The 23326-nt window shown below is 35.2% G+C and overlaps 1 protein-coding gene across 57 annotated transcripts in view; it reads right to left on the reverse strand.

Annotated features, from left to right (window-relative positions):
- Window positions 1–23326, reverse strand: part of srcin1a (SRC kinase signaling inhibitor 1a) — a 243469-nt gene that overhangs the window by 70862 nt on the left and 149281 nt on the right. For all 57 annotated transcript variants that reach the window (XM_087243089.1, XM_087243071.1, XM_087243087.1 and 54 more), the window contains 3 exons: window positions 16382–16577; window positions 9958–10250; window positions 942–1753 (listed from right to left, as the gene is read on the reverse strand). In XM_087243089.1, coding sequence (XP_087099215.1) covers window positions 942–1753; window positions 9958–10250; window positions 16382–16577 — 1301 coding nt within the window. The remainder of the gene's footprint in view (window positions 1–941; window positions 1754–9957; window positions 10251–16381; window positions 16578–23326) is intronic.

Here is a 23326-nt window from a genome sequence, read left to right on the forward strand (position 1 = left end):
TTTTTTGTTCTAAACAAGAAGATATAGCTTTAATAAAAATAATTAAAAGAAAAAACAAATTCCCATAAAATGTTCATTCATCCAATAAAAAAAAAAACTTACTGGTAATGTTTCACATCTAAATTAATTAATTTGAGCCAATAAAAAATAAATCATTTGCCTTAATATTTTTTAAGTCCATGAAAGTACAGTGTATTGTAATGATTGCTGTATGTGGGCAACTGGAGCTATGAGAACACTCTGCACAACCCTGAGTGTCTCTGTTGTCAGCAGTCTGACAGATCAAGAAGGTAATAGGCAGCACTGTCAGTTAACCTTTTTATTCTGACCTCAGAACATGAACAGCCTTTAACAGGACCATACCACCAGGGTGCTTCCTTTACACACTACCCTCGTTGATGGTGATGGCCAATATTTTATAAATAAATGAAAAATTGGGCTTAAATCACAGAAGCCAAGTCAAACATAAACGCAAATAAAATTGATAACAAAACAGCCTATGTATTTTAACAAATATAACACATAAACTAACTCTAATATATTTCCCATGATGCATAGGCTATGGTGCTGTGGGCCAGGACATTACTATGTGAGTAACCTTAAACTTTTACAATTGTCAAAACAAATATTTCTCAGTGGAGCTCCTAATCAAAAACATTTATGCTTGACTATAGTTTTAAACTTAAATGATATTACTTGAAACAAAACAAATAATATTAAACTGAAATGAAAGATACATTTTTAATTGAATAAACCATGTCCCTCTTACCGTTAGTTTGCTATAAGGGCATGATGCGCAAAAAGAAAGCCTCTACCCCTACTCGATATTAAGTTTCAGTAGAAAGTAAATCAACAAACTGAAATAAAAGTCTCAGCAACTACTCTGAACCACAACAAACCCTGTCCTAAATACATATGCACACACTTTTATCAATGCTTACCGTGAGTCGATCTCTCCTCCAGAGAGCGGTGATCCGAATCCAGCTCCTTTACTTCCATCTCCCAGCGGTTCCGAACTAGAGCTGGGTCTAGACTTAGGACTCTCCACAAACACAGAAGACGAAGCCGAGTCCTTTCTGAAGGTGGTCCTCACTGGCGACCCTCGGCTTGGAGATCCAGTGAACGAATCTCTGTCGCGCAGCTGCACGTCTGGTATCTTCTGCGGGGATGAAGGTGGCAGCCGAAAACCCATTCCTAAAGTGGAGCTGCTGTAGGCATCAGAGTACAGAGATCCTCCAGGTTTATACAGACTGTCCTCCAGGTCGTTTTGTAGAGCTGCGGCTGAGTATGTGCTAAGCGACCGAACCGAACCTCGGCGGTATAGGCCTCCTGAAACCGGGAAGCCGAACGGGTCAGCAATGGTGGCCAGCGATTGAGTGGAAGCTATACTAAGTCGTCCCTCGTGCATCAAACTGTAGGGGTCAGCGTAGAGACCTTCGTTCTTCAGAAGGACCATGTTTTTCCCAGACATCTCCTCGTCTGGTTTGACATCGCGCCGCTCCAGGATGGCGGAGGAGGATGGGGTGAGGCCTTGACCCTGTCCGTGTGAGGGTGATGGGTGGTGGGAGTGTTGTGAATGCTGGGGGCCCTGGGGATGAGGGTGTCCCGGACCGGCGAACGAAGGTGGGCGACCTCCACTGTAGGAGAGACGGGATCGGGAAGGGGAGCCGGAGGAGTGTGAAGTGCTGGAGGAAGGGAGAGTGTTGAGGCGGCGAGTAGGTGAGGAGTCACGGGACGTGTAAACCATCTCTCTCTGAAACAAGTGGAAAGAAAAGAAATAAGGATTTTATGAATACATCAATGCGTGTAAACTTATGTGAATTATTAGAGTTCCTGTTTGAGGAATGAGATTAAATAAACAGTGTTACATGCTCATATGTATACAGTATTAGATCGGAAATAAATATGCTTTTAAAAAACAAGCAAGTAGATCAAATACTGATTTATATTGATTGTCCATTCATAATAGATCTATCATGATAATAAAAAAAAAAGTTTATTTAACTTTTAACTTCTTTTATGAAACTAATTTTGAGAGGATCACGTGCTTATGATTGATCACGGCTAATCCCACATTAGCTAATACACGATTCCGAAATCAGACAATTCCTAAACCACTATAAAAAAGCAATGTCTTCATACCATAGTCATCTTCGTCTTGAAGAATCTCCTTGTTCCCCCCCCCCCCTTCTTTTTTTAAAAATTATTTTAGATCAGGCAGCACGGCAACCTAGAGGTTAGCACTGTTGCCTCACAGCAAGAAAGTCGCTGGTTCCGGTGCCGAACTGATTGCCATTTCTGTGCAGCGTTTTCCCCATGTTCACGTGGGTTTTCTCCGGGTTCCCTGGTTTTCAACCACCATCCAAAGACATGCGTAAGTAAACTGACCAAACCAAAATAACACCATAGTCAAGTTCTTAGCCAACTGTATTTTTCCTCATAAAGCAATTTGTTATTGGCCACTAATAGGCGTAGTGGTTCTTGAGATCCACGTGAGCTCAATCTCCCCCTGCAAATGGGAGGTAGCCCTGAGCTTGATGGTCTTTTGAACTCAGGGCTTTCTCCCAAGACAGCATTCCACACAAGCTTATAATCAATTTATTTCTATAATATTAATATTATAAATGTATAATATAAAATGTGTGTGTTGGGGGGTGGGGTAGGGGATGGGTGCTAAAGTGGGGTAAAATTGTTTAAATTTTAATGCCATTTTGCATTTACATATATTTAGGCACTATGGAAATACAAAATGGAGGAAAAAATAGGCTGATTAAACAAATGTAATTTAACTGACCTAAAAAGTAAAATAAAATATAAAGTGTGTGTGCTGAATCACTATCTTGTAAAATCATATGCAGATAGACATAAGTAAAATACCTATGTAGGAAAATTATATGAAAATGTTACTCAATATTTTATTAATTGTCTTTTATGCTTAAACAATTACCTTTAGTTAATAAAAAAATACATTCCACAAATTCCTAAACATTAGACTAACATCAACATTATGATACAAATATATAAAAAATATAATATCTGAGCACAGCTAATATAAGAAATAAACTAACTCTCAGATCTCCTTTTTTCATTCATGTTGACATTTAAAGGGCACCTATTTTACCTCTTTTTCAATACTTAAGATAAGCCTTTTGTGTCTCCAGAAAGATTCAGCTCAAAACACCCATCAGATTATTTGTTATACTTTTCTGAACATTGGGTTTTTCTGCTTTGAACACATTGTAGCTGTTTTTGTGGCCTGTGCCTTTAATGCTAGTTCTACCCACCCACCATTCCCACGTGCCTGTGGGACTGCGTCAGATAAACAGCACAGTGACAGACAAAAAGGAAGCAGATCTAACATATGGTTTGTGAGAAATACTACAGTAAGAACCTTACCAATGATTATTTGATGTATTTGTTGTGGAGTTAATTCAAGTCTTTCAATGGGACAATGCCGTTACAAAGTTCACACACACACGTTCACACACACGTTCACACACACGTTCACACACACACACACACACACACACACACACACACACACACACACACACACACACACACACACACACACACACACACACACACACACACACACACACACACACACACACACACACACACACACATACGGATATCCGTAATGTTAATGTACAAAGTAAACCTGATTTAACGTCTACAAACTGGGAGTGAAGCTTTTTTTTATAATTGTACTGACATGCAGCAGTGGTGATAAAGTAAAAATCATACAATCGCTGTAATTCATTAAAAATGTGCACTGTTTTAAAAAGGTTTTAAACTTGTAAAACCCATTCTTGATCACCTTTGATGATGATTGATGAACACAGATAGCTGAACAGATTTTTTAATCCTAGTTGCTTTGCGCAGTCCTATCTTAGGGATATGATTATATATATATAACTATGGAGACATGTTAATACGTGGTTGTCAATTAATTAGGTGGGTGGGGAAACCCCACTCCTACGTCACATTGCAGTGGGCCTCAAAATGGCAAAGATTTGGATCCTATTTTAATGTCAGGGAATAAAAAAAGAGACTTATTGTCTTTATATCAGCCCAATATGAATGTGGACACACTATACCTGCACACAGTTGTCTAAACAGCTTCAAAAAGATGATTTTCATCATGGGTGCCCTTTAAAGTCATCTGTTGCTGCTTGCCATTTTAAAAGCCAGAGGGAATAGAAACAAGATTTTTAAAAAGTGTGGGAGGATAGTATGTCTCTTATCCCCAGAAATGCCAATATATTTATAGATATATATATGGAAGTTACAAATTATATGAATATAATTTAATTTCAAGTGACAAATATTATTTTAGTTTCAATTACCTAAAACAACTTCAGTGAAATGTGTTTTGTCATATTAAATAATAAAACATTGAAGAGTAATTGGCAGCATTTGTTTTCAATGGAGTCAGTTTCATAAATTGGCAACTTCTACTCTCATTTAACATTCAGATTTGGTTTGTTTTTCGTGCTCAATAATATTAACATATCCACTCCATCACACACACAACAAAAAATGTTCCACTTTTTCTGAAAGGGTTTGTTTTCTATTATAAATACAGACTAATCCAACATCTCAACAACACATCCGATGTTATTCACTTACACTCAAATGGTGCAATACAATTTAACGGCACATTATCTGTCTGACAAAACATTTAACTGTAAAAACACTTTTCAAAAGCTGAAAAAGCAAACACCATTCATACTAAGAGGTGTTAAAAAGAAATAGATATGTGCCAGAAATCATTCAAAGCGAAAATGGCGCGCTGACAAATCAAACAGCTCGGAGCAAGAGCAAACCTTGGAGGTTTAGCACGAAACCAAGAGCGCGGCTCCAGACTCATTGCCCCAATTCTCTCTCTTTCTCACTCGCTCATTCTTTTCATCGGCCTGTAATTCAACTCCAGGGAGCTCAATTCACCCTATTCACTCCTTTCACCCAGCCCAGCTAAAGCTACTGGCATAACATTGGATTACATGACACTGTATTCAGATTTCACCGCCACTTCTGAGCGAGCGCATATACTTTACTGAGCCACAATGAGCAGAGGAAGAGCTTTTGAACACCTCATTCACAAACACTAGGAAACTCACAATCATCTAACAGATCTCTTTTTCTGCCTAGTTGCCTCTCGGTATCTTTTATTCTTTTTAACTTTCTTTTCTTACATCCTGCGTATAATTTAATAATTTTTTATGTGCTTGTCACTAGTGCTGTGCAATTTGGGGAAAATATCTAATTGCGATTTTTTTTGACAGATATTGCGATTACGACTTGATTTATAATTTAATTGAAGCTTCAGCTCAATAATCTGTAAGCCGTGGCAACAATTCTGTGACAGCTCTTAAAAATTTCCTTGACGTCGTGGGGAGTTGTAAACGATAAATGGGCGTCGTGACACAAGATTCAATCATTTCTTCTTGTGTAATGGCATAGTTCACGACAACTGATACCATGTCTGTAAAGCCTTACGACACCATAGAAAGTCTAGCATGTTTAATTTTCTGATGCATGGCGAATTGGTTTTGAAGCACGTCGCCTCAGATGTTTTCCATTATTTTGTTTATACATATCTATTTTATATTGCAGCTTCTTGCAATTAACTAATTGCAAAGTTTCAAATTGACATTGCGATTCGATTTTGAATAAATGCACAGACCTGCTTGTCACTATACTTACAGTTGAAGTCAGAATTATTAGTCCCCTTGAATTATTAGCCCCCCTGTTTATTTTATTTTTTTGTGATTTTCTGTTTAACAGAGAGAAGATTTTTTCAACACATTTTTGAACATAATAGTTTTAATAACTCATTTCTAATAACTGATTTATTTTCTCTTAGTCATGATGATAGTAAATAATATTTTACTAGATTTTTTCAAGATACTTCTATACAGCTTAAAGTGACATTTAAAAGCTTTTTTAGGTTAATTAGGTTAACTAGGCAGGTTACAGGGTAATTAGGGAAGTTATTGTATAACAATGGTTTGATCTGTAGACTTTAAAAAACAATATAGCTTAAAGCGGCTTATAATTTTGACCTTAAAATGATTTTTAAAAAATTAAAAACTGGTTTTATTCCAAGTGAAATAAAACAAATAAGACTTTCTCCAGAAGACAAAATATTATCAGCCATACTGTAAAAATTTCCTTGCTCTGTTAATCATCATGCAAAATATTTCAAAAAGAGAAAAAAATTCGAAGGGGGGCTATTAATTTTGACTTGATTTATGCTGCAGCTTGTTTTGTTTTACGTTAAGGCACTCATCCATCGTTTCTTTATATATATATATTTCTGTCCTCATCGGGGTTCTTTTTTGTTCTTGTATTCTGGGACTTACTGGAGCCTTACAGGGATGGAGCTTGTTAGTCTGTGCACATGGACGCATTGACGTAAATGTAAAAAGGACACACTCCAGGGAGCAGTTGACATGTTCTGTCCACAGTTTTGCTCACGACTGAGAAATGGGCTTCAAACATTCACTCAAACAGGGCTGCGGAGTTTCGACTTGAATGCTAATTTGAATAAATTCAAAGTGATCAAAAGGGGCAATGAACTTGTCTCTGTAAACTGCCAATCTAGAAGCACTTTTACTTTATTTAAAAAATAAATTAAAGCAGCAAATTAACATATGAAGTAGCCTGTTAGTGGGTTGTCATTTATACAGGTGTTTTTTTTTTTTTTTGCAATGGTAAGGAAAATCGGGTTGATCGATGTCGGTTGAACATTTGAAACAAAGATGGTGGAAAAGTTTACTCATTCATTCCTTGATTTTTTTCGGCTCAGTCCCTTTATTAATCAGTGGCCAACACAGCGGAATGAACCACCTACTTATCCAGCATATGTTTTACGCAGTGGATACTCTTCCAGCAGCAACTCAACACTGAGAAACACCCATACAATCTTGCATTCACACAAGCTCATACACTATGGCCGATATAGCTTATCAATTCACCTATAGCACATGTCTTTGAACTACGGGGGAAACCAGAGCACCTGGAGGAAACCCATGTAAACAAGGGAAGAACATGCAAAATCCAGACAGAAATGCCAACTGATCCAGTCGGGGTTTGTAGGTAATATTGTAGCATGCGTGTATGATTATGTTGTGCAATGTGGGGCTTTAAGGGGCTGGATTATGGGAAAAGTTGTTGTTTCGGTGAGCTATAGGATTACTTTGTCTGGGCAAAAGTTAAAGTTAAAAGACAAGTTTGAACTTTTAAAGGCTTCCTAGTCTTCTTCAGTCAGTTACAATATTTTTAACTATGAATGTTCCTTTATATCTAGATAATATTTTAAATATTATATTTTTGAAAACCAAAAATGTAAAAGTGTAATATTGAATATATTGAATACATTTATCATTCCATGTCAACTCAATCCAAAGTCCTATTTTTTTATTTTTGCACAGAGAGTCGAGGCAGTTCAAATCTGTTGACATTGTCAGCCTTCATTGCATTGTGTTTTTCCCCTCTTAAGTGAGCATGCTTGTGATTCAGAATCAATTAAAAACACAAATAGTTTGAATTCTGGCTCCTAACTTACTTTTCTTTTGCATTCTTCATTTTTGCGGACATTTTCCAGCCCGATCTCACATGGAAATGTAACTATTCTACGAACTGTCAGCAAATCGGCTAATGTGTACACATATATTTGACTTCATTTTTATTAAAACGATTATTTAAAGGAGAACTGCCCCCAAAACCAGCTCCAAACCCTCTCAATGGGAGATGAGCAAATCATACTAAAATGTCTGAATAAGATATAACAAATAATACAAAATAGCTGCAAAAAATTAGCCACTAAATTACAATTTGCTGTGAGGTTGTGTTGACAATTTTTTTTTAATCCCAAAAATCTTGGGATCTCGTGGCAGTAATTGTAGCATTGTAAGCATATTTAACATTAAAATAAGTAAAATAAAATAAAAATGCATGCCGTAATATGTAACTTCATATTAGGATATATTCGATATTTCTTGAGTTACAAGTATGCAAAGTTTTTTTTAACTTGACACTGCACAAGTAATGCAACAAAGACTCTTAAGTCAACAGATTTTATTAAAAGAATAACAACACAATGAGAAAATAAAAATAGATTAAATAATTATTCTTTTTTAAAAGTCACTTTAATCTCCATAGTTTGACAAGAAATCTCCAGTGGAAATTGTCATTTCGACTGTTCTCTAAAAGACTATGGATAACTGTTTGATATTTCCATTACTGTTTGAGATTTTCTTTTAAATAGATAAGTATATAAATAAACAAAATGAAAAAATAGACTGATTTGACTTAGATCGGCTTTGAATGGCTGAATATTCTATGCTTTATTTGTTTATTACCATTAGGTTGCTTTTTTCTTTTGAAGAACGTGTTAGAAAGCAAATTTTTGTAGAAAAACTTTCAACTACAGTAAATAAAAAAGTGCATAAGATACAAAAAAAAATCAATAAAAAACAACCTGTTTACATGCACACTATATTGTGTTAAATATTAATTGTTTTTGGATGGTATTTAAAATATTTCATTGTTAAATATTAATACAATTTTAAATAACTGCTCTCTTATTGTATTTTCAAATGAAATTATTACTCAAGGCAATATTGCTTTTATTACTATTATTATTAATATTATTATTATTATAAATTTTCTTATCGACTTAGTCCCTTCATTAATCCGGGGTTGCCACAGCGGAATGAACCGCCAACTTATCCAGCAAGTTTTTACACAGCGGATGCCCTTCCCGCCGCAACCCATCTCTGGGAAACATTCACACACATATTCACACACACACTCATACACTACGGACAATTTAGCCTACCCAGTTCACCTGTACCGCATGTCTTTGGAATGTGGGGGAAACAGGAGCACCCGGAGGAAACCCACGCGAAGGCAGGGAAACTCCACACAGAAACGCCAACTAAGCCGAGGTTCGAACCAGCGACCCAGCAACCTTCTTGCTGTGAGGCGCCAGCAATTTACTGCGCCACTCCCTCGCCCATTATTATTATTATTATTATTATTATTATTATTATTATTATTATTATTATTAATTAAAATAAAAGTAACAATACCAATAATTAACATTAGAGTGATTTCTGAAAGATCATGCGACTAAAGAATACAGTAATGAAGCTGAAAATTTATCATTAAAATCACTGAACTAAATGATTAAATTAAATGATGATAAACTACTTTTAAATGGTTATTTTATAGTGCAATAACATCTCACAATTTTACAGTTTGTACTGTATTTTTGATCAAATAAATGCAGCTTTGGTAAGCAGGAGAAGCTTACTGTATTTTAAAGCAATTAACAATCCTACTGACCCTAAACTTTTGACCGGTAGTGTATTTACAGACAGACAGACAAATAGACAAATAGACAGACAGATAAATAAACAGACAGAGAGACAGATACATGCTTCTGAAAAGAAACACATTAATATAAGGCAGGGTATTAAATGCTAAAGACAGCTCTTAGCTAAGAAGTAAAAACGAACATTTGATCAACAGAGTGACGCCACATGATTGCATTTCAAAGTCAACCCACATCAAACTCCTGTGGCAGCACAGCCAGCTCACAAAGTGAAACGCAATCCCAAGTGAAACCAAAAAAGTGTGCATAATTCAAAAACCTCCGACTTCAAGAACATCCAAATCTGAAAGACGGCGCTCAATGGATCAAACGAAGGGTACTTCCCTTTAAAATATTTAACATGCAAAGAGGACCGTGACGTCAGTCTGAAGGTTAGACTTGCCTCTGATCTTCCTCCGTAACCTTGTGATTTCTTATTTTGACTTAGAAGAGAAGCGTTCTTTAAAAATGGATCATGCCTGGTATCTATTTCGCAACATAAGCTCACAGCGGGACAACGAAAGATGGAAAACCAACTGAATCACTGAATCAAATATGAAAAATCTCACCCTGAGATCTCCGTTGGCCAGATGCGCTGCAGGATAGGAGGCGTAGATGGGTTCTTTGCGATAGATTTTGATGATGCTGCGGTCCTGTATGTCCCTCACATCCTCCAGCTCGTAGAAGACATTTCTGGCTTCATCTTTGATCAGGATGGCTGTGTTAGGCGACTTGAGCATTCCTGCAGTCAGTTTTTGAGGGAACATGTGCACGATGAGTGCGTGCAGCGTCTCCAGACTGTTAAGCTCATGGGTGATGTGAACACGCCGGGTCTCATCTCCAAACTGGAGGAACAGCACACCTGAGGACGAGAAGCCAGGAAAGAAACAACACATGGTCAAGATGGAAATGGTTAACCATACACTAAAAAAACTTTTAAGGGCTGAAGTCAAGACTGTGCAGGAGATGATGATAATAATAATAATAATGATAATAATAATAATAATAATAATAATAGGTAACAGTTATCATTATGCTCCTGATTGATTATTGATTATTATTTATTAATAAAAAGCATAGGTGACGGAGTGGCGCATTAGGTAGTGCTGTCGCCTCACAGCAAGAAGGTTGCTGGGTTGCTGGTTCAATCCTTGGCTCAATTGGCGTTTGTGTGGAGTTTGCATGTTCTCCCTGCGTTCGCATGGGTTTCCTCCGGGTGCTCCGGTTTCCCCCAAAAGTCCAAAGACATGTGGTACAGGTGAATTGGGTAGGCTAGATTGTCCCAAGTGTATGAGTGTGTGTGCGTGAATGAGTGTGTGTGTGGATGTTTCCCAGAGATGGGTTGCGGCTGGAAGGGCATCTGCTGCGTAAAAATGTGCTGGATAAGTTGGCGGTTCATTCTGCTGTGGCAACCCCGGATTAATAAAGGGACTAAGCCGACAAGAAAATGAATGAATGAATGAATGAATAAAAAGCATATTGTTATTACAAGTTAAAAGTTAAAAAAAAAAAATTAAATATGCTGAATTTCATTAAATGTGCATTTATTTTCATATATTAAATCTAAGCACTGGATGAAGTCAGGTTCATAATTCTTGCTGATTTATTTATTTGACATTTTAGAGTCAATGTTTTAGTTTATTTTTTTACATATAATATAACATATTAATCATTTTATAAATAACTAAAAATACTGCAAACAACCAGGGAAAAAAACACTACTTAGTTGTAAATAAAAAGTTGTAAATAGTTTGGAAAATTAAATATGAGAGTAAAACCTTTCAGAATATAAATATGAATAAAACTGTGAAGTTTTGTGTGTAAGAAGTACTGCTCAAGATGAGATTTATAGTTCAATGTAAGAGAAAAAAATAACCACTTTGTAAATAAATCTACAGACACAAAGTACTGTACAACAAAAGAAACACAGGTGTATTTACGAATTAAAAAATTTGAAAAAATGTATGCTTTTTTTAACCTGCAAGTGTTTGACCTTGCTTTAAAGTCCACATGAACCAGAAGCTGTAACAGTTTTTTATTTATTTATTATTTTAAATTGTGACAGTTTGTAGAGAAACGGAATATTAAATGAGAATACAGTGGGCATGGCTTGCTTTTTCTACTGCAAGCTGATTGGCTGTAGTAAAGTAGGCATTTTATTCAGAAAGATCTGGAAATGAGTTTGAGGAGAGTTATTACAACCTAACAGACTCCTCCTCCTCACCATTTCTGTTTGTTGTCAAAACTGACAGTTGGAGAAGCTTGATTAAGTATGTTAGCCACAACCAATACCTTGAAATCACGTAATCTAAGAATTAATCTTAAAAAATAGAAAGTGCATTTTGGGATTTTAATTTTAAATTACAAGATCAAACTTTTTTTATTATTATTAATGACATGCACAGATTAATTGTGTACCACAAAACTAGCAATGTCAGCTAACCCCCCATCCCCACCCCCAATGTGCAAATTAAATTTCACACTCTGTCCACAAATTTCACATGTGGTTTTAATATATCTTTAAATGAAGTGTTTCTGCACATTTAAAAAGGCAAGACTTCTGTAATAGTGCTAAACCAACTTAGACCCACTTTATATTAAGTAGCCTTAACAACTACTACGTATTTGCATAAAAAAACAAGATGCAATGTACTTATTTTTCTCCTAATTATACATTTAGGCCTAATTGCAGAAATTAATTACGAATGTAATCACATGAAGGTGTTTAAAAAAATAAGTAAAATGTAATCTACATGCAACATGCATCTACACAATAAATGCATTGTAACAAATTATTAATTTGAATGTATGTACATAGCAGAGTAGGAACCAATTTTGTTCATAAGCTTTCATTTCAGTGTTGTTTTTTTATCACTGAGCAGCAACTGCAGTTTCTATTAATTGTTTTACTTTGATATTTTAACATTTATTTAAATGTTTAGCAATTTATCTACATGAAGATAAATATTTTCTTAGCAACTATGGCTGAAATAAAATAAGTTTGACTTCCTTAGGCCTATACTGTATATGATTTCTAAACATAAATCTTAAAAGTTAAAGCTAAATAGTTTTCTAGTTGAGTTTTTGGAGTTTAGAGATGTCAGTGACAGCAAGTTTATATAATTTACGGCTGCCGAACTCTTTTTGTCATCAGTTTCTGTCAGTTTATCCCGGCGCTCTTCACCTAATGGGCCAGCACACAATCCTAAACTTCCTGCTGATGGGACAATAATCTCTCTGTGGGGAACAGCTCCAACCGAATCGCTCTCAGCAAATATTGTGTGCTAGCTGCTATAAAAGTCCAACAACACCATCACCTCTGCTAGAGACTCTCCACAACATAGAAAGCAAGCTAAAAAACAACTGTTGAAGGTCAGTTTTGTCTGAAAGCATTGCGCTGCTCTTATTATTGAATGAAATATCAACAAGTAGAAAACATTTAGCAATATCTAATTGCAGGATAGCAAAATGTCATCTTCAGATGAAAGCAAGAACAAAAAACTGATTTTTTTTATTAATATTATTAATTTATTTACCTTACTGATTCAATTACATCCAACCATGCCATATACACAAGGTGGTTCAACAGAATGAATCAGACTTTCCAGATGTCAACAAAATGCTTTTGAACGCAACATGCATTAACATTACAACAAATGACTTATTTACTGTAAAGAGCAAAAATCAGTCCAAGGCACTCGAAAATTTGGAACAAATATAAAAATATTTCATATAAAATCTTTTAATATTTTTCTCCCAAATGTTTCGAGTATCTTGGACTAATTTTGGCTGTTTGTTCTGATGAATCCCTTACCCAAAGAGCACCGACACATTATTTAAGCTACTCCTGAACACTTTTGGTTTGATTTTGGACTTATTAAACGGACAGCATTAATTTTGGACAGTATTAATTAGCTAAACAGAAACTACATTACGTTACATTACATTACATAAACTGGTAATTAAATAATTGGTTTCATCACCTAAACCTACTGTGTACCTCAAAATCTAACCTTAACTCATCTAGTCACCTCATATAACTAAGTACTTTCTTAGGTACAGCAAGTAACTACTGCACATACGTACATACTGTAAAATAAAAATAAGGCCTAAAACGCTTTAGGTCACAATTTGCACCTTACTAACTATTAGTAAACAGCTAATTAATAGTTTATTTATAGTAGTAATTTGTTGTTATGGTATATGTTATAAGCTAGTAGTGTTAGTTAACAATATGTTAGTGTAAATGGTGATCTAAACCAGTGGTCACCAAACTTGTTCCTGGAGGGCCGGTGTCGTGCAGATTTTAGCTCCAACCCTAATCAAACACACCTGAACAAGCTAATCAAGGTCTTACTAGGTATACTTGAAACATCCAGGCAGGTGTGTTGAGGTAAGTTGGAGCTAAATCCTGCAGGGACACCGGCCCTCCAGGACTAGGATTGGTGACCCCTGATCTAAACTAAAGTGTTACCAAAATATGCTTTCAAATATGCAGCTCTGTATGCTTGGAATCAATTTTAAGGCTAAGAAGCTGCTTTCATTACATACTGTAGGGGAGAGCGGGGTCAAAAGTAAAATTTTTCGTAAAAAAAAAGAAAAAAACTTTTTTAAAAGATAATGTTTTAGACAGAAAAGTATGTTTGCTGTGGTTACTAACTCATGAATGTTATTTATCAATAACGACATAATATAATAATATTTTAAGAAGAATAATATGTTTGCAGAATAACTTTTGTTCTATTATGCATTCATTAATTCATTCATTTTCTTTTCGGCTTAGTCCCTTTATTAATCCGGGGTCGCCACAGCGGAATGAACCGCCAACTTATCCAGTACGTTTTTATGCAGCGGATGCCACTCCAGCATCCCATCTCTGGAAAAGGCAATATGCATTTATTTGATAAAACATATGAATCAAAACACTGAAAATTCGAAGTGTAAAATAAGGTCTGAATATTAGCAGCGGGACATAAACAACAGTGTTACTTTCATCCCCACAGGAACGCTTGCCATTTAAATCTGATTTACTTTTAAACTGAAAAACTTGATTGATCATTGCTGTGATGCATGCAACAATGAAAAACAACTTGAAATAAGAAAAATGATCTGCTGCAATAATTTAATTTCTGCACTTAAAAACTGAAATTTGGACCCAACCTCGGGACATGGTGCAGAAATCAGGTGATATTTGGCAGCTCCATAAAGGGTTGAATGCTGAATGTGCTGTTATAGCCTGGGATTCAAGAAAATCGCTTTATTACTTTTTGTCCCACATTACTTTCGTCCCTGTTCTCCTTTACTTTCTACAGTAAAGACTTCAAATGATTTGGAATCTGAAATTTGTAGTTTGTAGACGCTCTGACTAGTTATAAATGTCATTTGATGTGTGTTTTGATGAGTGAATGATGTTATTTATCATTTGTTAAACATGTGAGTGGTGTACAGGTGTTCTTGGCCAGGAATCTCTTGTAAAATAGTTTTTTTGCAGGCTAAAAATGTTTAATTTATTACAACCTAAAAAAGCTGTCTTATAACTTTGAGATATTTACAAGGAAATTTTATCACAATGAAATAAACATCTACGTGCATTTTTGCATAGCCACGGGGTTAACAGTTTTACAAGTTAATAAAGCATTTTGTTTTTCTGTTATGCCCTGGAAATGCTTTGAAATAGTTTCACAAGAGGCTGAAAGGATTTATTGCTCAATTTAAATTATTGATGCATTTTAAGAGAAGTTCAGGGGAGTTTGACAGTAATGTTTGAATGTTGCAGCAAGTCCAGTGAGTGAATAAGAGTTCATTTTGAAATATGTTCTATTATTTATGAACATTGTATGCTATTATATGACTGAACTGAGGTTAAAAAAGGTATTGTTTTTCAGAAATACGCACATATTATACATTATTTGCATTGTCCACATATCTATTAAAATGTTTGGGCATTTTTAGATTTCATCTTTATTGTATATAATGATTATTTTATCATCGTTACATAATGATCTTGAATGAAAGCTTATTTTTTAATATTAAGTATGTATACCTGTGTAATTACAATTTTTTATATTTTTATCTGTTTTAGTTTATTGTAAAATGTAATATACTTTTCTTTTACCTTTCTGGAAATGCATAAAAAGGTTTAAACTATCAAAATAAATATTAAGTAATTGAATAAAAAATTTATTCAACATTATTTTAATATAAAAATAAAATAAATAAGCAAAACTTACAGTAATTAATAAATCTATTTATTATACAATAAATCATTAGAATGAATATGAAGTAAAATATTTTCAAGTAGTATTTTAGGCTAAAAATGTTATTCATTAATATTATTTATCTACCTATCTACCCAATTGCCCCTCTATCTATCTATCTATCTATCTATCTATCTATCTATCTATCTATCTATCTATCTATCTATCTATCTATCTATCTATCTATCTATCTATCTATCTATCTATCTATCTATCTATCTATCTATCCATCCATCCATCCATCCATCCATCCATCCATCCATCCATCCATCCATCCATCCATCCATCCATCCATCCATCCATCCATCCATCCATCCATCCATCCATCCATCTATCTATCTATCTATCTATCTATCTATCTATCTATCTATCTATCTATCTATCTATCTATCTATCCATTTTCTGCATCAAAAGTTGGTCAAAGCAGAAGTCAAGGTCCCAAAATCCAATACAAGGGTGTAAAAAAAATAAAAATAAAAAAAACACCTATGAACTGAAAGTTACAACCGTTATAACTGTTACAGATATTTTTTATAGTGTCAATGCATCTCATTTTTTCATGGGTGTCCATCACATGATGCTTATCTTGGGGGACCATTACATCTAAAATACCAAAAATACTGACATATTTTTTTTGTGTACATACAGAATGTGGACCTAAGCAAAGTATCTCAAAGTCTTCAGAGTGTGAGTTAAAGCATGTCATTTACAGTAATGAAGCGTGAGTGTAGGTTACCTGGAGAGCGCAGTTTATTCTGACTTGCGGAGCGGGAGAGCGGGAGGCTCTGGCGGAAACGGTTCATGCGGTTAAAACCCAGCGGCATGTCGGCTTCAGACATGGTCTCCAGAGACTCAGCAGAGGCGAAGGACAGTTTAGACGCTTGGTCTGCCAAACCTGACTGAGTGGACTGAGAGTGACGTGGACTACGGCTCTAAAAGACACACATAGAGAAAGAGTTTTTCAGCATTTAATGGTATGATGTAAAAAGCAAACATTTGAAAACCAGTAATTAGTATGAAACAAGTTTTATTTATGCAGCACATTCACCTCCACAGAATGCTGGTTTTGTAGTAGTTTAGTGATGATTAGTAATGGAAATATATTAACGCTAGAAATAAATAGCGCCATTACAAACGCATTTTACCGCAGTTACAGTACGTAATTGTCTAACCCTTCAACACACACACACACACACACACACACACACACACAAACACACACACACGCACACACGCACGCACACACACACACACACGCCAGACATAATCACACATTTTTATTTCCCCCCATTACAACGCTGTTACTTTTACTTACAATAACATGTATATGTAATAAATGATAAACAGTACATAATTTACTGTATCAATAATATATAAGGCCACATTTTATTGTTAGTAATAGGAATGGAGGTGTAATGGTGAAACAGTCATTTGTTTGATTACTCGTTACTAGAATGAAAACGTTTATAGCAATTACTCAACCAAGAAAATTTATTGTATAAGCAACAATGAATTGGATTTTATCTGTTGACTGCTCTGAACTAATGATTTATTACAAATGCTTTGAATTGTTGAAATTAAGGGTGCAAGCCGACAGAGTGAGGCAAATACTTATGATAGCTTAGTGCTGAGATGTGTCTATTGACTATTTTTACTTATCAAAGTGGCCTATAGAATTTGAGGGTGTTCCTTGCTTGTGTGCATTTCATTGGTCATCAATTTAACAAGAAAAATATTGAGTTTATCTAAGTTTAAGCGTATTGCTCATAAGCTAACTTGTCTTTGTGTCTGTTTTCTGAAAAGAGATCATGCCAGTTCACATTGTGACTACGTGCAAGTCTTCAAGCAGTACTACATTTCAAGTTTCTGGAACTGACTCAGGCCCCGTTTACACTTGTGCATTTTAGTTTGAAAACGCACATCACGTGACCCCACACACTCACACTCACTGGCATGCGCTGCAGCTTATCTAGCCAGATAAGAGCTGTGCTCGTCGGAGTGTTCATCAAGGATCTCCCGCTGTATCTAATCTACTATATTAGCTAAACGTGATATTTAATTCATGTGGTTGTCTTTATCTAACAACATATTCCCCGACTTTGGTCTTTTGAATCTATTACTTGTTCTCAGGTAACGTGTTTTGGCTGAGCGCGAAGATTAGTTAATAATTAATGTAACCACATACATTCTGTATATTGACTGATTGCTTGCCTTTATTTCCTATATTGCATAAACTTATTGTACCTTATACTTTTATAATGGCCATTATTGATTATTAAAACTGATGTTCAGCAAAAGAGAGGGTTAATTTCGTAATTTCAATAAAAATTAAAGGAAGCAGTAATGTTAGGCTCCATTTTGTTATGAATACGCTACAGTGAAGATGACGCTCATATTTGCAGCACCACGTCCCAACATTTCTGCTGTCTGTAAAGTTGTTAATATCATAATGAAAATAGCACCTCCTTCATGTTTTTATTTTATTTTTAAAAAAGTGAAACAATGTAGCTTTGGTGATGTGAAAAAGATTATAAAGTACACCGTTCCCTTTAAAGATTTACCTGACATGTTCTCTGGAGTCTGTTTTCCATATTAAACTTGTAAAGTTTGAACTTACAAGGAGAGGATGCAGAACTTTAACTGTGTGTAGGCTACTTAATATTGAGGAAAAGCCCCAATCAGAGAGGAGAATGTCTGCAGCCCCGCCTGCGTTTTCAGTTGTCTCCGTTTTCCCCCATCCACACTGAGACGGAGCAGAAGCGTTTTAGAATGAAAACGGCCTCTCCAGCATTTCCAAAACGCTCAGTTTTTGGCACTCGAAAACTCTGACGTAGTGTGGACAGATGGCGTAACCGTAGCAAAACCAATGCGTTTTCAAATTAAAACGCCTTTGTGTAAACAGGGCCACAGTCCTGTGTTTTCACTAAAATGTGGACTAAAAACAATTGTTCAGCCAGAGCAACTGGCTCTGACTGATGTTTATTGTATCATTGATCATCCCTGATTTTAAATATGGACGTTTTATTTCCAACATCAACACATAAGTATCAAAACTATGCGAGTACACTGATCAAGTTATTTAAACAGCTCAAACTGTTTTATTACACTGCCTGAATGCACAAACTGTTTCTATAAAATCCTAATAATGAGAGTTTGTGCCTTGATTTACTATAGACGCTATTTATTAGCTTATTTAGCAATTGAAATAACCTGACTGATTGTTGTAAAATTTGTGGCAAACAACTGTAATCGCTTTTGTGTTTTACCAAAATCTTTACAATAAAGTTCTGGCCGATATTTTTTTTGTAAAACTTTACAATAAAATGCTGTTATATTTCAAACAGTTGTATTGTGTTTTTTTACAGAAATGTAGTTAAGTTTACAGTACATTTATTATACAGTACACAATAGTTTACTGTAGAGGAATTTACACTTACCATTGCTATTTTTGAAGTAAATTACTGTAAAATGTTTTACAGTATATCTGTTTTATTTAACAGAAAAGTACTGTAAACAAACACTTGACTGTAAAATGTATGAATTATTAAAAAGTATTCTGTAAAGTGTTGTACATTATAACCTTATATTTTACGGTGAACTTCTGCCAACCATAGCTGCCGGTATTTTACAGTATATTACACCCTTTATTTTTTACATGAGTGTAAACCTAATCTACATTGCAGTACAGTATTATCTTGATCATGTTAATATCAGAATATTGCTGTTCACGTAAAAGAGTTGATCGAAAAAATATGTGTCACTTCATCTAATTAAGCTAAAAGGGAATGATTAGGGATGTCCAGATCCGATCACGTGATTAGAAATCAGGTCCGATCATGTGGGTTCAGACTCGATCTAAATCGAACGTTACCCCCGATCAGGACTTGAATATTTATGTGTGTGTGTGTGTGTGTGTGTGTGTGTGTGTGTGTGTGTATATATATATATATATACATACATTTTTTATACATCTCATTATTTTTGAACAAATCTATAGTTTTGTGGTGGCACAGAGTTAAACCTCTTTTTTGACACAGAAACAGCAACGTGTGCAGCATGACATCACTTTGCTGCAGAGATGCTATTGGGTAAATGTTGGCAAAGTAGAACACGGAAACAGCTTAAAGCAGAAAGCACGAGTACGTCTGCAGTCTTGCAGTATTATAAAGTTAATGATGACAACATTGCCATAGCAAACTGGGAGATATGTAAACTTTTGATTGCAAAAGGTGGAAAGGAAAAGGCTACATTTAACATAACAGCCCTGTTAAGGCATCTCAGAAACAATATCGTGAGTTTACCCAGGCAACCCAATGGAAGATGAGTCAGCTCATGCTGCAGGAGAGTTTAAAGAGGACACAAAAAATGACCTGTGACAGGGCGAAGGCACAGGACATCACAGACAAGTAGAGAACCCTGGATTTCTTATGCTTTTGGAGTATGTAAGAATTTATGTTATATTTTACTTGATTGTTCAAGCTACCTCACAGAAGTGCTATGGTTGATAACAGAGATGTTAAATGTTAAAATAGGTTAAATTAAATTAAAAATAGGAAACATCCTGAATCTGTTTCTTCGCTCTTTTTTTTATTCTTTTTTATGTATTATAGAATATAGAATTATAGATATCACATTGGGTTTTGGTATTGGTAGATATTCCAAATCAAATGACTTGGACATGACTTGGCAAAAATGATCGGGACATATATAGGAATGAAGCAAGGAACCAAAATTCCACCAACTGATAGAAATAAATTAAAAATAAAAAGCTTGGGAGAAACCAGGCTCAGTCAAGGAGACCAGTTTACCTCTGGCCAAATGAATGAAGTGGCAAAGCTGCAGTTTAGCCAGAAGTGTCTTTTTAAAGATGTTCATGTTCCAGTTTAAACTGGACAGGGTTTGTTTGACTGAGAACATACTGTGAGAAACCAAAAGTAAACTTTTTAAATTCACCAAGTCAAGTTTAACACTAACAATCTATACTCACAGCAGGGCAGTACCTAATTCTCGGTTTGTGTTATGATGGAGAAAAACACGATAGAAAAAAATCACTCACAGGACAAACAAGCCTCTGTGGATCAGTCACAACAAACAGGCTAACAATTACGCAGAACAAACATGTCTGTCTCACTATAGCACATACACTAACGGTGGAACACACAGCTGCGGAGCTCTTGTCAGATGTTTCTGTATCATTGCTGTGGTTGTTTTGTAGTAATGAAGTGGATTCACACAACCGCATCATGGTGTGTTTCACAGGCTCAGAGACACCTGTAATGAGCTCCCATGGTGCACTGGGGAAAAGACGGTTTGGAGATGCACACAGCAGCATCAACATACATCAAATCAATTCACTGCTGTACTGTGAACGATCTGTTTCTTCATCAGCATTGTTTTTTTTCTACTCAAAAAAATAAAAATAAAAATAAAAATAGACAGCAAATGCGGTGGCTGAGAGAGCTCAGTGCGAGTGAGGAAAACACATTCAAGTGAAAAAACACCTTCACCAGTTTGACAACACGTGTGCTGCAAATATTTTCACAACAGAAACTTGCTGGCAGTAGAAAAGCTTCAATGGAAATGCTTTTTTTCAATGTAAACATATAAATATTATTGTTTTTGTTTATTTTGAGATTATGATACGATTTCTTTTCACAATTTTTGGGTTGCGGTTGGAAGGACATCCGCTGTGGTGACCCCTGAAAAATAAGAGATTAAGCCGAAGGAAAATGAATGAATGATACAATCATTTGAGCTCTTGGTTTGTCATTAGACTCAATAATCAGATAAAATAGCACAGTTAGCTGGAGTAACACACACACACACACACACACACACACGAACACTGAGACAGAGTGGCAGTGCTATAGCCCTTTGCAGACAGCATCAGTGCACAAAGAGCCCAAGTTGAGCTGATGTATGACCCCCCAGTGAGAGTATAATGAGGTCATTTATACACAACAGAGAACAGGTCAGGTCCCACATGTAACACAAACGCACATACAGCTATAAAATAGGAAACCATTTACCTACACATAGACACTCCCTGTCATAAACTATACACTATGCTAGGCTAAGCTAAATGCTAATGTGCTAAAATGTGCACATGCTACACTGTAAAAATATCAGTAAATTAGCAGTTTATTTAAGGTTTTAAATTGCCTTATTGAATCTAGATATTGATGTTGAAACATTTGAAAAGTGGCTTTTGTTGACATTTCAGTTAAATAGTTTTATAGTTTTGAAGTGATAGATTGTCTGTGTTTGTTACACAGTACAAAAACCTGGTAAAAACAGACAATACTTTTGTTTTATAGATATAATTTTCTCTATATTGTTTCTTAAACAATACTGTGTCCCAAACGACTAAAATATCAATAAAAAGTCACTTTGTTAATCTGCAGTGTTGAATTTTAAGCATCAAAAGTCAACAGAGCAGAGATAAAAGTCTCAATGCAATTCTTAACCATAAATAAACAGAAAACACCATGTGAACCACAAAATACAGAACCTGTTTATCAACAAATATCTTTTTAAAGTGTACTATGTTTGATTATATTCGGTAGTGTGATGAATTTAGTTAATTAACAGCTGTAAAATCAATGAATATACATTTTATTAAAATATAGCTAATATAGTGCAGAGGTGAATGACTTCAAACATATAGATATGTGATAAATATATGAATTGTGCTCTTATATGTGGCAATCTGCAAATCGCATGGGATCAGATGTGCTAATTGCCATATAACTCAATAGTTTCTTGATGTAGCCTTGATGATGCAAGCTGAGACTGCATATCTCAGTGATGCAATGTCAGACACAACGCACTCAATGGAGCTAGTGACGTCACTGTGAGGGTAAAGGTAAGGTGAACCCATTAAAAAGCATTGTATGCTGCTCAGATAGCACTAATCCATGCTGAAATAATTAACCTAATTTCTAGAACCTATTTATCATTACAGCAACCAATGTTCTTTAAGTGTTATTTTATTATTAATATTTTTTAAATGATTGCTTTTCAATGCATGTGCATAATCTACAAATGATGTCCTTTCAGGTTAGCTCCATCGTTTTGAAAATACGTCAGGTTTCATCAAAAATATATTTCAAAAACTGTTGTCATTTGTGTAAGGCATTTTAAAATAGATGTTTTAAGTAATGTTGACAAATGCTCCAGACTTTGTTTCAATTATCTGCAAAAACAAAAAGTTAATTTAAACATTTAAAAAGATTAATGTTTGAAAATTTTTTTATTAAGTTTTCGTGAGAATCACCCGTCTACATCCAGACCCCCTTTATATAAATGACCAAATTCGCATATAGATTAACCACATCTGTGGAGCTGAAGTCATTCTGAGCAATGGACATCAAACTGCAAATGCTAAGTTGCTTACAAACACAAACCAAAACAAAGGGAGGAACTGCACCATGTTGCTAATCAATGCTCTACACAAACAAGCCATGAAAACACCCTAAAGACCATCCGAGTAATCAAGATCTCGCTCGCTCTCAAGCACTAATGCATTTTCAAATGGCTTTTTGTCAAATGCAATAAACACACAAGCTCTCGCTTTCCTTTCAAATTTGTATTTGCTTCAATAAATGTGTCAGCTTGTGTGTCATATTACCTTCCTAAAGCACTAGTATTTTCTGAATTAAACAGAATCAGGGATCCCTCT

Source organism: Danio rerio, chromosome 3 (genome assembly GCF_052040795.2).
Source record: "Danio rerio strain M-AB ecotype USA chromosome 3, GRCz13ab, whole genome shotgun sequence".
In the NCBI taxonomy this organism is placed as follows: domain Eukaryota; kingdom Metazoa; phylum Chordata; class Actinopteri; order Cypriniformes; family Danionidae; genus Danio; species Danio rerio.